The 18,917-nt window shown below is 41.2% G+C and overlaps 1 protein-coding gene across 1 annotated transcript in view; it reads right to left on the bottom strand.

Moving 5' to 3' along the window:
- The window catches only part of AMPD1 (adenosine monophosphate deaminase 1), a 97,896-nt gene extending 79,474 nt beyond the window's left edge, over positions 1–18,422 (bottom strand). The window contains exons 1-3 of the mRNA XM_040337437.1: positions 18,316–18,422; positions 7,158–7,332; positions 4,280–4,436 (exon numbers count right to left, since the gene is read on the bottom strand). Coding sequence (XP_040193371.1) covers positions 4,280–4,436; positions 7,158–7,332; positions 18,316–18,331 — 348 coding nt within the window. The 5' untranslated portion in view covers positions 18,332–18,422. The remainder of the gene's footprint in view (positions 1–4,279; positions 4,437–7,157; positions 7,333–18,315) is intronic.
- Between the last annotated feature and the right edge of the window lie 495 nt (positions 18,423–18,917).

Genomic DNA, 18,917 nt, shown 5'->3' with positions numbered 1-18,917 from the left:
TGATGAAAGTCAGCTTCATCGGATATCCGACGAAAAAATCCATCGGATTAGATTCCATCAGATATCTGATCGTGTGTACAGGGCTTTACAGTGCATTTCTGAATTTCTCTATTGCATAAAAAAGCACATACGTAGATGTCAACTGTACTGGATTTGCCATCCCACATCTAGCTGCTCTATTCCGATGATGCTGTGTCCCGCACTGTTTCCCAAAATCACAGCATCATCATTTTTGAGTCACTGAGAATGTGCAGACTGGGATATTCTGGTATAATTAGGTAAAGGACTACCCAGAAAGTGGCCGTGATCTGGAAAGGACTGTTAAAGGTGGGCATATTAAGTGTGGGCCATGGGTGAGGGGGACAACATCCTGGGGATTAGGACTAATATGTTGGCAAGTATGCAAGCATAGGCTCTCAGATCACCTTCCACACACAGAACTCTTGATTCCTTGATCCACTGTGCAATGATACATAAGTGTGAAAAGTGATATGATTTAGTGATTTCTTTTTATAAATGACAATAGTTTATAACATACAGTGCTTTAGGAAACCAAATCTCATTCAGTTAAGGGTTACCTAATACTAGTGAAGAGGAGCTATCAACTGTTGTGTATACCACATACGCTTATAAACTCCACAGCTAGGGATTTTGTATGCCATCACATATCCATTACTTTAGATAGCATCAGATGTCTACTGCTCCAGAGTCCTTCCCGAATACTCCAAGGTCATTCATATAAATCCTTCAGTTTTGTGGAGACATGCCAATAAAGCAGATACTTGTAAATTATCACTCCACCTACTTTCCATGGCAGGTTCTCCCATAACTCATGTCTTAAATTCATTCCTTCACAGACACTACATGATAATCTTCTCCAGCTTTTATCCCAGTCAAATACACATACTGCTTCTGGTCATGCTCATGATGACCTAAGTTTACCTCAGCCAATTAGTTCTCTGCAGTGCATTAGCACACATGCACTAGCTTGCATTAAGTCACTGACACAACCTAGGATGTTAAAAATTCATGATTGACCAATTTTTCCTAACGAAAAACTACAGCACAGGTGCATTTTCTTTGTGCGTTGGGCTGCCATTCAAAATGAACTGCATTGCAGTAATGTGCTCAATGACACCATGTGCAAGGGTATATGGACCCGTTGACGTATCATCCATGTGTGCAGTGTGTGTGAGGCATGGGGTCCACTGGGCTATGACGCATGCTGCACCCAATGGAAGAGACAAGTCTCAGGTAATGGAGCCAAGCCTGTCACTGCCTGGCTCCTGCAACAGGATCCTGTGCGGCTCACAGTCACGCATTGATCCTGGTGCTTTCCAGGTGCTGGTTTGGCATCATTGGGGGAGTGGGGCGATAATGTAATTCTAACCACCAGAGGCCTGGGAGAAAGGAAATTGCCCATGACTGAGTTCTGTTTGAGGTCTGTGAATTTAGGAAGGGGGTTATTGTGTAGACTGTGACAGATTGACCTGGGGTGTAATGATCGTACTGGATGATCGGGATATTGCATATTTCATATTCCTTATTTCCTTGGCCTCACAAATATCGAATAAAGCCTCTAATATCCTGGTTACTCTGGTTACCTTGCATGACTCATCTTATTGCAATGTGAACTGCCTACATGGACAAGCCAGCCCCCTCTCCGTCAGGAATTTGCCAGGTAATTTTGCTCTGAAGGTGGGCTTAACCATTTCCTACATACAAGTTCTATATTACCACAGCCAAAACCTTTGTCTCACTCAGAACTGCCATGAGGTAAGTGTCTGGACCTGATACATGGCGCCATGCCATATAATGGGGGACAAATGGCGGAATCAGCATCTTTTTTTTTTACAAAAGTAAGATTTTTTTTTAAACATCTATATGTCAGTAACATAAGCATATATCAGTATATAGCAAAAGAGTAAAAGTTTACATGCATAAAAAACGCGTGTAGGCATTACAATAGACAGGCAGTCGGAAACAGCATCTTAAGCCAAGTATTCTGGTCATATTTTCTTTATCTTTATCTGTCATTACGTTTAATAAAATGTATACTTTTAAGTACTTGTGTGATCTCTCTTTGCACATATCAAACACAACCCTAAAAACATGACAAAACACTGGGGGACAGACTGACCATGGGGGGAATATGGGTTTGTACTGGGGGGCAGACTGTGGTCCGTTCCCCAAATATTTTCTAAAAAGAGAGCACTGAAGCCAATTGCTTTTAGAATCTCTACCTCTGATTAAAGGAGGAGGGAAAATCAGTAATCTTACTGACTCTTTCATAGCAAATTTCAACTTGAGCTATTGAGCTGTGTAAACAAAAGCTTTTTTAAAACACAGAAGAAGAGACTAGAAAGGTAAATACATGAAAATTAACTTGGAGCTCCACCTGCTGATGATATTGGTAAATATTAAAGGACCGTTATGGTACATGTGGTTAATACATGTAATGGTGCCGTTATGTTTTTCACATGCCTTTATGTTTTTCCCCACAATTTTTCATAGGCACTAAGTTGTCTGCGGCTAAAACTAATCTTATAAAGTATTATTTTACCAAAAGAATCGTTAATGCTTGGAATATTCTTCCAGCAGAGGTAGTGAGTCGGTCAATAGAAAGTGTATTTAAATATGCTTGGGAGTTGGGACAAACAGATCTATACTCAGACAAAGTAAAAAAATAACTTAAAAACAAAATCGTATGTTTCTATGTTATTAGATTGTTAGAAATGTGATATCTGTATTACGATATTTGTCCGTCATTTTGTCTCTTTAAGTAACAAATGTATTGCTGGGCTGGTACTACACACACACACACACACACATTACTACATGGAGCAGCACGAGGGGATTCCCCTTTAGGGGTCATGCATTCTCAGCTGCTCTTTTAAATTCTACCGCTGGTCTTTCCTTAGGATTTCAGAGGGCATCAGTTTTCACATGGCTGGGGTAGCAATTACTGCTGCAATATAGAAAAATGGAAAACCTTTTTGCGGGTGGCACTACACATTGATTATATGCTCAGTTTGAATTGCCAGGTGCTGGGGTTTTTAAAGACTAATCCTACTTCTCACTGTCCTAGAATAGACTTGCATATATGCGTTGCATTAACATATGCATGGTAAAACATGTGATTCACTGTCCATCACCACAATGCACGTTAACACACTGCATTGCACTGTAGTTCCATTCCCTAATATGTGAACTATCTGCATCCTGTGGTGTGCCCCACTGTGAAAAAAAAGGTGCAGGTGTGTTAGAACCTTCATTGCTGCGCTTTGATAGCCCATTTAACCACTTAAAATCCGGACCATTATGCAGGTAAAGGAGCTGGCCAGTTTTTGCGATTTGGCACTGCGTCGCTTTAACTGACAATTGCGTGGCCGTGCGATGTGGCTCCCAAACAAAATTGGCGTCCTTTTTTTCCCACAAATAGAGCTTTCTTTTGGTGGTATTTGATCACCTCTGCGATTTTTATTTTTTTGCGCTATAAACAATAATAGAGCGACAATTTTGAAAAAAAATCTATATTTTTTGCTATAATAAATACCCCCAAAAAAGATATAAAAAACATTTTTTTTCTCAGTTTAGGCCGATACGTATTCTTCTACATATTTTTGGTAAAAAAATCGCAATAAGCGTTTAACAATTGGTTTGCGCAAAATTTATAGTGTTTAGAAAATAGGGGATCGTTTTATGGTATTTGGCGACATTATGGCGGACACATCGGACAATTTTGACACATTTTTGGGACCATTGTCATTTTCACAGCAAAAAATGCTATAAAAATGCATTGTTTACTGTGAAAATGACAATTGCAGTTTAGGAGTTAACCGCTAGGGGGCGCTGTAGGGGTTATGCGTGACCTCATATGTGTTTCTAACTGTAGGGGGGCGGGGCTGGATGTGTGACGTCACTGATTGCCTTTTCCTATATCAGGGAACAGACGATCAGTGACATTGTCACTGTGAAGAACGGTGAAGGTGTGTTTACACACACCTCTCCCCGTTCTTCAGCTCCTGACACCGGCGGCGATCGGGTCCACGGGTCCCGTGGGCACGGTCACAGAGCTTTGGACCGGGTGCGCGACCCACGGCTGGGCACTTAAAGGGGATGTACAGGTATGTGCCTGTGCCCAGCCGTGCCATTCTGCCGACGTAAATGTGCAGGAGGCGGTCCTTAAGTGGTTAATGCACCACAACAGTGTAAAAATTACCTTAGGGATGCAATCTCACCATCAAATGAAAATAGGAAGTAGTATTTTATTCCTTACCCCAGATGCATAGTCTCCAGTAATCTGTACCCTTTGGAACTCTGGCACCGTTTGATAGAGAGGTGCAGAATCTTCTGCATCTGCTACAAAAACTTGTTTCTGCTCTTCCTCTGGGACTTTGAGAACAATTGTCTTCAGACGTTGCAGACGCTTCTTCCTTAAATGGAGAAATAAAAACAACACAATTATATATTTTACAGAGGAATGGATTACTGGACACGTCTTTCACAAAGACTAACATTGGCATGTGGGGGCATAGACAGTATTTTTTTTCAGTCTGCCAATAAGAGGACTACATATCAGCTGCTCTTTTTTTTCAGTTTCAAATATTTTATTGAATTTTATAATTATCAACAAAATTCCATTAACAGAGCATGTACAATAATATAATAGAAATAGATTATCCATTATAAGAACATGTACAATAGTATAGTAGAAAAAAGCGTGATCATTCAGGAAAGTAACTCTTATAAATGTAAATGAAAATAGATAACCTAGCGGATTGTAGAATAAGATTAAGTAACTCATACTCGTAGCTTCATGGCAGCTATTTGATGACAAGTAATTGAGAAATTAAGTTGATTGAAATAATATAATATAATTATGTCATCTATGAAGAGAATAGAATAGAATGAACCTATAAAGAAATATAAAGTTAATGTGTTGTAGAATAGCCTGGGGTAATACATTAGGCAAAACCAGGGCCAAGTTCCTTCTCTTGGCTTGGCTTTAACTGGTGTGAAGGTCAAAAATCCCAACTATTCAAAGCATCTTCTATTACAGTTGGTATATAAGATAATTAACAAGAATAAACTTAGTAGATGGGATAGGGCGAGAGAAATAAATGTTCAGGGGGATCAATGGTTAGAGAATCAGGTGAAGGTAATCATAGTAGTGGGGTGGATATTATAATTTCTCAGGGAGAAATGAACAGTCCAAACCAGGGAGTAAATAGTGTTTGATCCAAGGTCTCCATAAGGATTCAAAATTAGAAACTTTATCCAGTAGTATAGCTTCCGTTTTAGCATGTATCACCGATTGTGTGACTCTTTGTTTGACTGACTCTATTCAGAGAGAGTTTGATTTTCACGCTTTTGCTATAATTTGTTTAGCTGCCGTGGTTATAAAAAGAAGTCATTTGAATTGGTGGTGTGTTATGATCTGTGGTTTTCTGTTCATAAGTGCTACCGTTAGATTGGGTTTAAGGGTTATATTGAACATAGTAGAGAGAATTTAGAAGATTTCTGACCAAAAGGAGCTTACTATTGGACATTCCCACCATATATGTACATGTGAACCCAGAGTAGTACAGCCTTAAACAGTGAGAGGGATATTGGGGGGAGAATTTGGATATTCTGGATGGTACCAGATACCATCCAATTAGCACCTTATAATTTGTTTCGAGAGCCACTAAATTTTTTTCAGGGTACCGGTCATTAGATATGGTGGCTGCATTCTTTTTAATTCATCAAACATTTTCATCAAGTGCAGAAAAATAGGATTTTTGTACATGCCAAGAATGATCACTGTCACGGCTGCTTGTGCTCTAAACCAAAACTGTCAAGCTATTAATTGAATGGTGTCATAACTGATCACATGTGCAGCACCATGATAAATGTAGCTCAAACAGAGGCTGCAATGGCAGCTTCTTTGGCTGTAAAGCATAAGTGGGTTTAGTTCCACTTTAAGGAACACAGCATTCAGTTAATCTGAGACAACTGAGTTGCACTGACATCTACAGGATGAGACCACAATTATCAATCATGCAATTATATAATTGTAGCACCTTCTAGCTAATGTGCTAGTGTATATAGTTAACTGATAGTGTAGGTAAATTGGTTTGGCTCAAAGCCAGGCCTGGGTTGAATCTGGATCAGGGTTGAGTGACTCAGTCAGGGGGGCTGGATGACTCAGCAAGCAGCATCTCTGGTGCCTCCCTCTGTTTTCTGAAACCTTGGAGAAACTTCTAAATGTAATGGTGGGTGGTTAGGAGAAGCTGTTTGGCATATTTATGAGGTACTCAACCAATCACCAGCAAAAAGGGTCTGGAAGGGGGTAGGCACCACATAAATAGGCATGAGTCATGCCAGCAGGGGTAGTCGGGTGCAAGATAGAGATGGAGTGCTGAGGAGGCTGTCGGTGGCCCTGGAGAGTGCCCCCTAGTCAGGGGGTGACCTCAGGCCTGGGGCTCGGGTGCTGTAAGGGTTCCCTACAACACACAGAGGAAACCCTTTCTGGAGGCACAGAACAAGTGGGAGGAGAGCAGGAGCAGGTCAGCACGTTCGGGAGATCTCCTGAGAAGTGATTGTTCAGTCTGGGAGAACTGTGGAAAGAGTGTCAGTCTGGGAGGACTGTGGAGAAGTTAACCAGGAGGGCTAGTGAAAAGGGCAGCTGCAGCCAGGCAGACTGGCAGTGCCTGAAGAGGTGGTGCCTGGATCAGTGACCACAGAGAGTGTTGGGGAAGTGTAAGCTGTGTCACCCTATCTTCATGTATAGGGGCTGCAAGTCCCTTTCTGTAATGGGCCTTGGCTACCAAATTGCAATAAGGTGACGCAACAGATTTCTGCAAGCGACTGCTGGAGGAAGCAGTGGAGTGTATGTAGACTGTATATAGGAAAAGTTGTCCCTGAAATTTGTTTGAAGTCAAGTGGGCATCCCATAATTTTCCAATCCCTATCCAAGTTCTAATCCCTCAATAAATAACAAAAACAAAATACTGTACTGTTTTCTGTCTCTGAAGTGTCTATGAAGATTCAGTGTGCCTGACTGTGCAGGGTGGGGGATCCCAGTTACTTGCGGCCCTTAAGGGGGTGCACTACATATTAAATGTATGATATGTTGAAAACCACTGCTATCGACAATAGTTTCATGTTTTTACCTTTTATCTTGAGCCTCCTTGGTATCTAGAAGAACCATGTGATCGTTCATTTCATGGTGTGCAATGGGGCAGTGTTCCACGACATCAAAGAGATTAAGTTCATCCTTGGTATCGTCACCCAAAACCTCGGTTGCAAACACTTTCTCAGCAAATGTACGGATGTCTTCTTTGCTTTCTGCAGGGATGAAAGCAAGATTTACTATAGATTAAATACATACTTTCCATACTGCATTGAAAGAATCACAGGAAAACCTTGGATGGTTTGAGAGACATGAAAAGTTCTTCCTCCAGACACTTGCATTAACAGGGTTACAAGTCCATTCAAAGACTTCTTCTATCACATGTTTCTTGATTCTATTACTAAAAGCTCTCTATTAAATAGAAGATATATCACCACTTACACTATTTAAAACAACCATTTGATTCATTGTAGTAGAAGGAGAAAATGTTTGGGCAAATGTATGCCACCCAACAACCATGTCATCTGTTCTAATATTGTTTAACCACTTCAGCCCCGGAAAATTTGGCTGCTCAATGACCAGGACATTTTTTGCGATACGGCACTACGTGTGCTTTAACTGACAATTGTGCGGTCGTGCGACATTGTATGCAAACAAAATTGACGTCCTTTTTTTCCCCCACAAATAAAGCGTTCTTTTGGTGGTATTTGATCATCTCTGCAGTTTTTATTTTTTGCGCTATAAACAAATAAAGAGCAACTATTTGAAAAAAAAAAAAAACATAATATTTTGTACATCTTGCTATAATAAATATCCCCAATTTTTTTTTACAAAAAGCGATTTTTTTTCCTCAGTTTAGGCCGATATGTATTCTACATAAAAATCACAACATGCGTATATTAATTGGTTTGCGCAAAAGTTATAGTGTCTATAAAATAGGGGATAGATTTTTCTTCTGAATAGAGTGCAAAGGGATTCATTTTTTTTTATTGTTCTCTGTGCCCCCTTCAGGGAGATTCACCCTCTCTATTTTTCCTGTTTACCGTTATCATTGAAAGTGAAAGTGAACGTAAATGGAAATCCCAAATTTTGTGTTGTCCCTAGGAAAGTAATAGAAAGGAACAGTGGCGGACTGCCAACTCATGGGGCCCCCGGGCAATAGGAGATTATGGGGCCCCCAGGCAATAGGAGATTATGGGGCACGCAGGCAATAGATTATGGGGCCACACAGTATACAAACACATAGAATACACATACACACACTAAAAAAGGTACTGGAGAGGTGGGCAGCTATAATCTTGGGATTTTTAGACCAAAAGGATGTCGGTAAGGATAATTTCAGGGACAGATTTAAAAAAAAAAAACACACATTTTTACATACTTTTCCTGGTTTTACTGAGGCTGGCAACCCTGGGGAAGAAATCTTCCAATGGTTCTAGTTCTGATGACCTGCCCCCCCCCCCCCCAAAGGATTCCCTTATTTTGTAGGGATTTCCTCTCACTGCCTGTTTGTCTGTGGGACAGAAAATAAAGGTAAATCTCCCCAATAAGACACAGATGGTGAAAAAAAATCTGACAGGGGATTATAACTTTCCCTTACGCTATCCAAAATGAAAAAAAATAAAAACGTTTTGCCTATAGTTCTACTGTATATTGTAAAACAGATATAAAAATAATCAGCAGGACTGCCGCAATCCTTGCCTGGCATGGAGGCATACGCGCTGTGCTTCAGAACCTTCACTCTTTACTAATAATGAAAAGCCATAAATGTCCACTGAAAATGCACTCTCAACTGGGGCTTGTTATGAGCCCAGTAATCTCAAGTCATACTCAGAATCAGAGGCATTGCTTGCCTTGATCAATTTATTTGCAGACATCCTTGGACTTTCAAATCTATAAGATGTTTTGACAAAAGCTACACATTTTCATTCTCCTAAAGCTCAACATTAAAAATGTGTTACCCAAAGATGATACTTTTCTTTATGGGACAAACAATTTCCCTGTGCCGTGCCAGTCTTGAGCAAGATCCCTGGGTAAAATATTCACAGTGGATTTGCAACTTGTAACTTGGCGTACAAGATAATAAGGTGATAATAAGGTGATAAAAAGACTTACACAAGGCCAGCCTGCTATATACTAAGGTCATGTTCTTTGACACCTAAAAGGTATCATCATTCTTATATAATCTTGGAAATAGCAGTGTGTGAGCCTCATTTGGTTGACCATACTTGACCCATTTGGCCTCCTGGTAAATTATGAAGGGAAAATCTTGAAGGAAATTATGTTTACATATAACAGGATCACAAAGTAATTTTAATCTCTAGCCTGCGTTCATTTCAATTATCCAATTATTATTTTGGTTAAAAAAATGGAGTTTGACATAGAAATGTTTTCGAGTCAGCAGGTTGAGCTCTACACTTCTTTACACATGTGAAGCATTGTATCTACTTCAGAGGTTGCAGTCATACACACAGGTCCTCACAGCAAGTAGTGTCTGCTGTACTCTCTTTTTGGCTAATCCATAGTATTGTGATTTGTCATGTATGAAATGTATATATGGTAAATAATACAAATAGATTTTAAGCAACAGTTTAAAAACATATAAACCTAAAAGAAACAATGGACCCAAAATTACTAACGCATATTTTTAGACTAAATTCACAGTTTTGACATGTGTTAATACTTTGTAATAGTACTGCAGGTACTTGGTGTTAGCCAGGAATTTGTCTTGCATACAAACGGCACACAATTGTTGGCCAACAAACACAAAACTGTGTTTTTTCAGCTCTTTAGCACCACCATTTGGGCAACTTCTGCTAACGTTGTGTTATGGTTAGTATTGCTTATGAGCATGCGTGTTTGTACATTGGACAACAATTGTCCAATGGAGTGTACAAACGGTCAGATTTTTCGACAACAGCCTGTCATCACACAATTCCTGTCGGATAATTCGATCATGTGTATGAGGCTTTAGAACAACAAATGTTTTTAAATAAAACCTAATTAACTCATTGCATTTTAAAAAATACTATTAGATGGACCTTTTCTATAAGAGGATGAAGTAAAGAGAAGAATGTATTATATGCAGTGTGTTCAACACAGCAAAATGCAAGTCTGATTTGATAAACAGAAAACGGAAAATTTATTATCAAATACTTATCGTAATTTTCCTTTCCTGATAGACTCCATGGCAGACTACGTGTGGCTTAACGCCGCCTCCTCTCCACTGCTATAGAACCCCCTACCCATAAATTTGAGCTCACTTCCATGGACTGTGTTCCGTAACTAGTCGACTCATAGTCCAACTCTCATATTCTTATTCATGGGTGGGAACTCCGTCTGCCATGGAGTCTATCAGGAAAACTGAAAATGTTTTATCAAATACTTAGTAATTTTCCTTTCCTGATAGACTCCATGGCAAAGTATTTGATAATACATTTTCAGTTTTCCTGACAGACTCCATGGCAAACTACATGTGGGAAATAACTAGCCAATCTACACGGAAGGGTATGCTGAACAAAAAAAATGTAATCTTTCCCGTCAACTGACAAGATACTCAGACCAAAATTACCGGAGGAAAGGGAAGCAGGCTCTATACAATAATGAGACATGAAAGTGTTGATTGAAGACCATGAGGCTCCCTTGCATATCACATCAGGAGCCACATGTCGAGCTGCTGCCCATGAGGTTGCCATGCCTCTGGTGGAATGAGCCGTCACCGCCTCTGGAGGAGCCAAGCACTTCGCCCTGTAAACTTGTTGAATAGATTGAACAATCCAGGGAGCTATCGTTCTAGAAGAAGCACGTTGTCCTCTATTGCTGCCAGAGTGTAATATAAACAGATGAGTGGAACGTCTGAACGATGAAGTAACTTGTAAGTAGTCTTTCAAAGTTTCAAAGAAAGTCAGAAAGGGTTCCTGACAACCCAGAAAGCTTATTTCCGAAACTCTTTTGGCCGAGGTGATGGCCAGCAGAAAAGCCAGTTTTATTGACAAGTCCTTAAAAGAAAGATCCTTATTGTTGAGGGCTGACAATGTGTCAAGGACGAGTGGAAGATCCCATTTGGGGAACCTAGGTTTCCTCTGAGGCCTGAGTCTTGATGCCCCACTAAATAACTGCTGTATAATTGGGTGAGCTGCCCATGATGTTCCAGAAAAGGCTGATAAAGCTAAATCTTGCACCCTAAGGGAACTAACAGATAAAGGAAGATCCAGGCTGGACTGGAGAAAACTCAGAATATCTTGGACTCCAGGGTCTCTACACTATTTGCCTGCAGAAGTAGAGAAGTAGAGAGTTTATGGAACTCATAAGGGTGGAAATTACTCTCGAAGCACAGCCGAGAGACTCTAGCCTCTCCCTCTCAAGAACCAGACCATCAGTCTCAGTATCGCTGGGCAGGGGTGCAGGGTCGCCCCCTGAGAAAGAAGATCTGTCCTGAGAGAGAGAGAGGCAACGGGTCCCGGAAGCTCATCTGGTTTAGGAGGGGAAACTACGGCCTGCTCGGCCAGTAGGGTGCTATTGTCACCACTTCGACTGTCTCTAACTGAAGCCTCTGAAGGAATTTGAGAATGATCGGAGGTGGAGGGAAAGCATACGCCCTGTCGAAGTTCCACTGACTCGTTAACGCATCCACTCCGAAGGCTTGACTGCAACGACCTTGAGTATAGTATTTGCTGATTTTGTAGTTGCAGGGGGATGCAAACAGATCCACCTCGGGATCGACTCCCAGTGATAGGATCCACTTGAAGGTCTGTGGATGCAGTGACCATTCGTTGTTGTCCAGTTTGCTGCGAGACAGGAAGTCCGCTTGTATGTTCTGCTCCCCTGGAATGAAGACTGCTGATAGATTGAGCAGATTCCTCTGAGCCCATGTCATGATGGGCTCGACCTCTTGGAGAATGGCAGAGCTCCGAGTGCCCCCTTGCCTCTTCACATATGCCACAGTTGTGGTGTTGTCCATTTTGAGTAGGACTGACTTCCTTTTCAGGAGGTGGGAAAAAGATTGAAGGGCACACCATGCTGCACGCAGTTCCAGAATGTTTGAGCCTGGAATGTGGAGATGGGCATCCCATTTGCCTTGTGCCAGTTCTGACCCACAATGAGCCCCCCAGCCCGCATTGCTGGCATCGCATGTGACAGTTACCCAATGGATGGGAGCAAGAGAGTGGCATGTTAACAGGTTTTTGCATTGAAGCCACCAAAGGAGACTGTTCATCATTAACTGAGTTATCCGAATCAACTGATTGATGTCGTCTGACCTCCATTGCTGAAGGAAACCTACGAAGCCTCCACATTGCCCACTTGACCATGGGTGTCGTGGCAACCATTGTGCCAACTATCAGGTGTGAGGAGTCTAGGGCTAAGTAGATTCTTTCCCGAATGATCGTGATTTTTTCTTCCAGAAGAGAAATAGTGTTCTCTATGGTGTTGAACTGGGCTCCTAGACAGACTAGGCACTGGGTCGGCTCTAACTGACGTTTCTCTTGGTTTAAGAGCCATCCAAACTACCTGGGACAGCAATAACAGATTGTCCAGGTAATGGTACAGGTGTACTCCCTGAATTCTGATAAGAGACACCACTGCCAGGAGTACTTTTGAAAAGACTCTTGGAGAAGTCGTCAATCCGAACGGAAGACATTCAAACTGTAAGTGCTCTTGTCCAACCTGGAATCGAAGATATTTGGGGAATCCTTCTGCCACTGGAACATGAAAATATGCATCCTTTAAATCTATTGAAATTAACCCTGGTTGACCGATTTTCTAGATGGTCGAGAGTGACTCCATCTTGAATTTTTCGTGCTTTATAAATTTGTTCAGAAAGGTAAGGTCTATAACCGGGCGCCAGGAGCCATTCTTTTTCTGTATTAGAAAGAGGGGGGAAAATACCCCCTGGAATTCCTTGTTCTTAGGCACAGGCATCACTGCTCCCTGATCTTTCAAAGCGTTTACCTATGACAGCAGAACTTGTCGCTTTGCTTCGTGGTAGTGAGGTAGGAATTGGTCTGCAGGGAGGAATCTCGGTGAAGGACCATGTGTGGCCTGTGGAGACCGTTTTGATGGTCCAATAATCTGAGATCGAGGCCACCCAGATGTGCCGGTAGAGACTTAAGCGTGCCCCTACCCGACCCGCCTGGGCTGCCCAATCTCAAAAGGACTTAGTTGGCTCGCCTGTTTCTTGGCGGATTTTTGAAAGGGTGCCTGTCCTCTATTCCAATTCCAACTTCTCTTAAAATCCTGTTGGGGCTTATAGGAATGTGCTTCCCTCGAGCGATCTGTACTGCGTCTACACTGAGGCCTTCTTTGATTGAACAGGCGCCTGTCCTGAGGAAGGAACCCCCGACTTCCCGCCTGTGGCTTTAGAAATAGCGCTCTCAAGTTTGTTACCCAACAAGTAGGACCCCTCGAAGGGGATTTTACACCATGCCTGCTTGGAGGCTGGGTCAGCTTGGAGACTCGCTCCTCGTGTGGGAGGTGTCTATTTCCTTTATAGATTGCTGCACCGCACGTTTAACGAGAGACTCAAGGTTTTGTTTTTCCGTCTCTTTCTCACCGACCGCTCAGGCATAACATGGATCGCATAGCGATTTGCCCTCTGGGACTCTGGTCTTACATCCCCAGCAGGCTCTGTGTTCAGAGTGACTATCGCGGTGGTGGTAGCGGTGACTAGAGGAGGAATGGGAACATCTCCTATACTTAGAGGGGGAATGAGAACGTCCCCTTTGATGATGGGTCCCAGACGGAGTGTCGCGTCTGGACCTGGAGGATGAGTGATGATGATGATGATCAGATCAGATATAATCTGATCTAGCCGGGCTGTAATGAAACAGTAGACAGATGGAGGGGGAGGAAAGGCAACCAAGATAACCGTTAGCGAAAACACATTATTAACACCATCCCCCTACCCCCTCCGCACATACCTTGTGCGGGAGGGCTGGCCACAGGGCAGTGAAGATGAGTCCATGGTGACGACAGAACGAAAACAACCACTCTGAGAACTAGGTATAACCAGGGCTAGGAAGGCATAAGGAAAACATACATTTATATTACTATGCTCTAATACCTATAATTAAATACACAAAACATTTTTTTAAGGCTCCTCCCCCCCAGGGTCAGGAGACCAGTATGCCAAGCCTACCTTGTCCATTGGCCTCTTGGCCCCTGCGTCGCACTGCGTATGCGCGAAAGCTTAAACTGATGGAAAAAAATGTATATATATTTTTGGGGGATATTTATTATAGCAAAAATGTAAAAATATTGTTTTTTTTTTCAAAATTGTCGCTCTATTTTTGTTTATAGAGCAAAAAATAAAAACCGCAGAGGTGATCAAATACCACCAAAAGAAAGCTCTATTTGTGGGAAAAAAAGGACGTCAATTTTGTTTGGGAGCCACGTAGCACGCCCGAGCAATTGTCAGTTAAAGCGACGCAGTGCTGAATCGGAAACAGTGGCCTGGTATTTGGCCAGCCAAATGGTCCAGGGCTTAAGTGGTTAATGATAAAATAACGAAAAATGAATTCTGCAATATTTATCTTCAATTCAGAGATTCCCCCACAGTACATTTCTTTGCCACTTGATGTCCTCAGTCTAATATCCAGCATCATTAAACCCACTTCCTCTGAGCCCAAGGTTGTCATGACCCACCCCAGCCTTTGACTGGACAGTGAAAGCAGAAGCAGCACAGTGATGAGCGCATCTCTTTTTGTCAGCATATAAACATATTAGCTGATTGTACTGCTTCTTCCTTTTTCTGCTGTACAGGGACTGCAAGAAGCTGATACCAGGTTAAATGCAGGTACTTACACTGTTTGTATTTAAAACATGCATTTAATGATGTATTCATGATTACAGAACTTTATTCATTTGTGTCTTTTTAATCTGCTTAGAGTTCCGCTTTAAGTCTCCATAGACATATATCTTTTTTTTCTTCTGTTTTTTTGTAGTAATACATGGCACATTATCCTGCTAAAAAAGGCCACTGCCATCAGAGAATACCATTTCCATGAAAGGGTATACTTGATCAGCAACAATGTTTAGGTAGGTGGTACATGTTAAAGGAACATCGACATGAATGACAGGACCCAAGGTTTCCCAGTAGAACATTGCTTAAAGCACTGCTTTGCCTCCAGCCTTCTTTACATACTGCATTCTAGTACAATCTCTTCCCCAGGAAGGTGACGTGTTGTAAAATAAAATATGATTCATCAGACCTTTTTCCTTTGTTCAGTAGTCCAGTTCAGATACTCACATGCCCTTTGCAGGCATTTTTGGCTGTGCACACAGGTCAGCATGGGCACCCTAGCCTGTCTGCAGCTACGCAGCCCCATAAACAACAAACTGCAATGCCCATTTTTATTGCTTTCAACACATCAACTTCCCCGCTAAGGAAGTTCTGACGAACGTAACGCGTACGGGAGGAGCCACGCACGGATGACATCATCCGCTGCCATCCTTGGAAACACTCAGCAGACTGTTGTGCTATATGCCTGTATTTGATCTTATTCATGTGAGTAGTCCATATTGGACCTAAATAAATTTTTAATTGGTTGCACAGTGAGCACTTAGATCTCAACTCTTTTTATCTATATACGGTTTGATGCCCCCCACTGATGTTACCGATCTGGCAGAGACGTTTAAACTGATGTGTTTTTGCTGCCTACCATTTGTGTGGGAACTGCTTGCATGACTACCTGTTAGCTCAGGGGTCCATGCTCTGAGGTGAGCGTAGAACTTAGATTGAAGGTGGAGGGATTTTTATCACCATGCATTTGATATTGCTGATCTTCACCGGTGGAGTCATCTTTTCATCTTTCTGAGACTTGTTGTTTACCAGCATTGGTTGCCCTTCTCTGCACTTTCTCCAGTTCCCCGATATCCTTTCTGAGAACTGGTGCCCAAAACTGAACTGCATATTCCAGATGAGGTCTTACTAATGATTTGTACAGGGGCAAAATGATATCTCTCTCTCTCTCTCTCTGGAGTCCATACCTCTCTGCAAGGATCTTTTGGACTACAGATCACCTCCCCTTCCCTTTTTTCCATAACATAAGGGGGAGGGGGCGTTCTGTAGTCCATCAGAAGAGAAGTCACGGCTAACATCACTGCTTCTGATTTCAGTGCATCAGAGGTAGCAATGTCAGCTTAAACATTTTAGGAGATCACTGGATTTCTGACAGGGTTACCATTTATATTTTCTGTAGTTTCAGCTATGGTTTTAACCATTTAATGGCCACCCTATGGCAGATTTACTGCTACAGGGCAGCCGTTCTGTGCAGAATCACGTATATATATATATACACATGATTCTGCATTTTCAGGTAGGGGGCGCGCTCTGCTTCTGCTGTGATTTATAACACTGATGAATGTCTGCCAGCACCTGTCGATCATCAAGGAGAGAGGCTGAATAAAGCTCTGCCTATGTAAACAAGGCAGAGCTCCGTCCTGACAGTGGGGATGTAATGTTTCCCCCCCCCCCCTGCAACAGGGTATAAAATCCATCACATCGCTTAGTAAAAACACTACACAAAACAATTTAACCCTTTGATTGCCCTAGATGTTTAACCTCTTCCCAGCCAGTGTCAGTGCATATTTTTAGCACTGATAAGTGTTTTAGTGTCATTGGTTCCCACAAAGTGTCAAACATGTCAGTCAGTGTCATATTGTCTGCCACAATATCGCAGTCCCACTTTAAGTCGCTGATCGCTGCCATTAGTAGTATAAAAAAAAAACTGCACTATATCCATAGTTTGTAGACGCTATAACTTTTGCGTAAACCAATTAATATACGCTTATTGGGATTTATCTTTTACCTAAAATATGTAGCAGACTAGATATTGGCCTACATTTATGAAGAATTTGTTTTTATTTTTTTTTCAATTTAATTCATATGTTTTATAGCAGAAAGTAAAACAAATATATTAAATGTTTTTGTCGTGATCGTAGTGGTGATTAAATATCACCAAAATAAAGCTATTGGTGGAGAAAAAAAAGACGTAAATTTTATTTGGGTACACCGTTGCATGACTGCGCAATTGTCAATTAAATTAACGCAGTAGAGTATGCAAAAAATGGCCTGGTCATGAAGGGGGGGGGTAAATCTTTCAGAGGTCAAATGGTTAAAGACAAAAATATAAAAAAATTGAAGGTGCATGTATTGTAGACATGTGCTGCATTTATTTAGTTTTTTTTTTACTTGAAATGTCCTTTATTAAAAAGTTATAAGAAGAGCTTAATACGTGTCATTTTGATTATAGTATGCTGCTTTCTTTAGTTTTCTTTCTAGCCAGCACTACATATTTTATATATTCCACTTAAATTGTACCTTTTAAATAAAAACAGCTTTTATTTTCTTTGTAAATTGCTTCAATCCAGTGCAATTATATAAAAAAAAAGTAAATGCATTCAAGATTTTATTTTTTCCAAATGATAGTAGTCCTTCCAATGTCTTTATTTCATTTTAAAACAGTTTTTTTTCCAGCAAGACAGCACTAAGAATGGAGACCATGTGCCATTCACAACAAACCTGTCACAAAACATCTCCTCACTGATCAGACTAGAGACTGAGGCTGCTGGAATATAATATGTATGTTTATATATTGCAGGACAAATGCTGCATTGCTTTTACAAAGTACTTTTTATTCACGTTGGTTCTTGCTGCTAAAGGAACTTACAATGTAATATTCAGTCATATATACACAGTAAACTTCATTTTGGAGGAAGACCACACAAATATTGGGACACCATACAAACTCCATGCAGCTGTCCAGCTGGAGGGTAAAACACCTTGCTGAGAAAATATGAATTTTGAAAATTGGGCAAATTAGAATAATCAAGCTTTTCAGAGATTTGTAGATTTTTTTTTATTCACCTGAATATGTGCATCTATTATTCTGGTCTACAGAGAATCACCCAGTTCCCGAATATATAAAATGAGGATTTATGAATGGCAGATGGAATAAGCTTATAATGCACAACTTAACAAATGCCAAATTTGTAACTCACTGAAAAAGATTTGTTCATCCCTGATGCTAACCATTTATCCACCTATTTGTATTTTTGCTTGCCACTTGCAGACAATACAGTCTGGAAGCTGCTGCTCAACAGTGAAAGAAAAGCCACCGGTTCAGCCTGCACTAGGTGGTGTCTGGCTTGTCAAAGTGTTTGCAGCATGCACGAGATCCTAGGCACACAACAAAACTTACTCGCTTCTTTTGACATCTTGATGCTGGATCTTCACAGCTCAGCAGGATAAGTGAGCAGCCTAACTGGTACTGAGACGGAGTGTCAAACTGCTAGTGTGTGCAATCCCTTTTTGCTGTAATGTGATCTATACGCTCTAAAAGGATAGGAATCTATTTCCAGCATAGGGTTTAAAGTAGTTTCTAGAAGAGCAGATGCTATGAAACCCATTCCCTACTACAGCTAAAGAGATTAAAGTCCAAAGCTACAGCAATTAAATATTTTATATAAATATATACTGTTTATCATTATTTTTCCCACTATAAATACCAGACCACAGTTCACTGTATGTCCACCTAGAATCCATAAGAGAAAATGAACAAAGCCCGGCTCTGACATTTTTGCTGCATAGAGAAGCTAGTGCTGCCACATTTTTCCAATATATTCTAACACCAACTTACAGATCTACAGTACACAACAGTACAAATAACAGGTAAAAAATACAGTGGATGAACCCCTGTTCACATAGGTGTCCTTATAGAGCGAGAGACCATTATTTATTAAGATTTTCCATATAGCGGTACCCCCGTAGGGGCTGCTGAATGTAGTAGTCTGTCTGTCACCC

Source organism: Rana temporaria, chromosome 2, assembly GCF_905171775.1.
Source record: "Rana temporaria chromosome 2, aRanTem1.1, whole genome shotgun sequence".
Taxonomy (NCBI): domain Eukaryota; kingdom Metazoa; phylum Chordata; class Amphibia; order Anura; family Ranidae; genus Rana; species Rana temporaria.
This window is presented reverse-complemented; position numbering and strand designations above follow the sequence as displayed.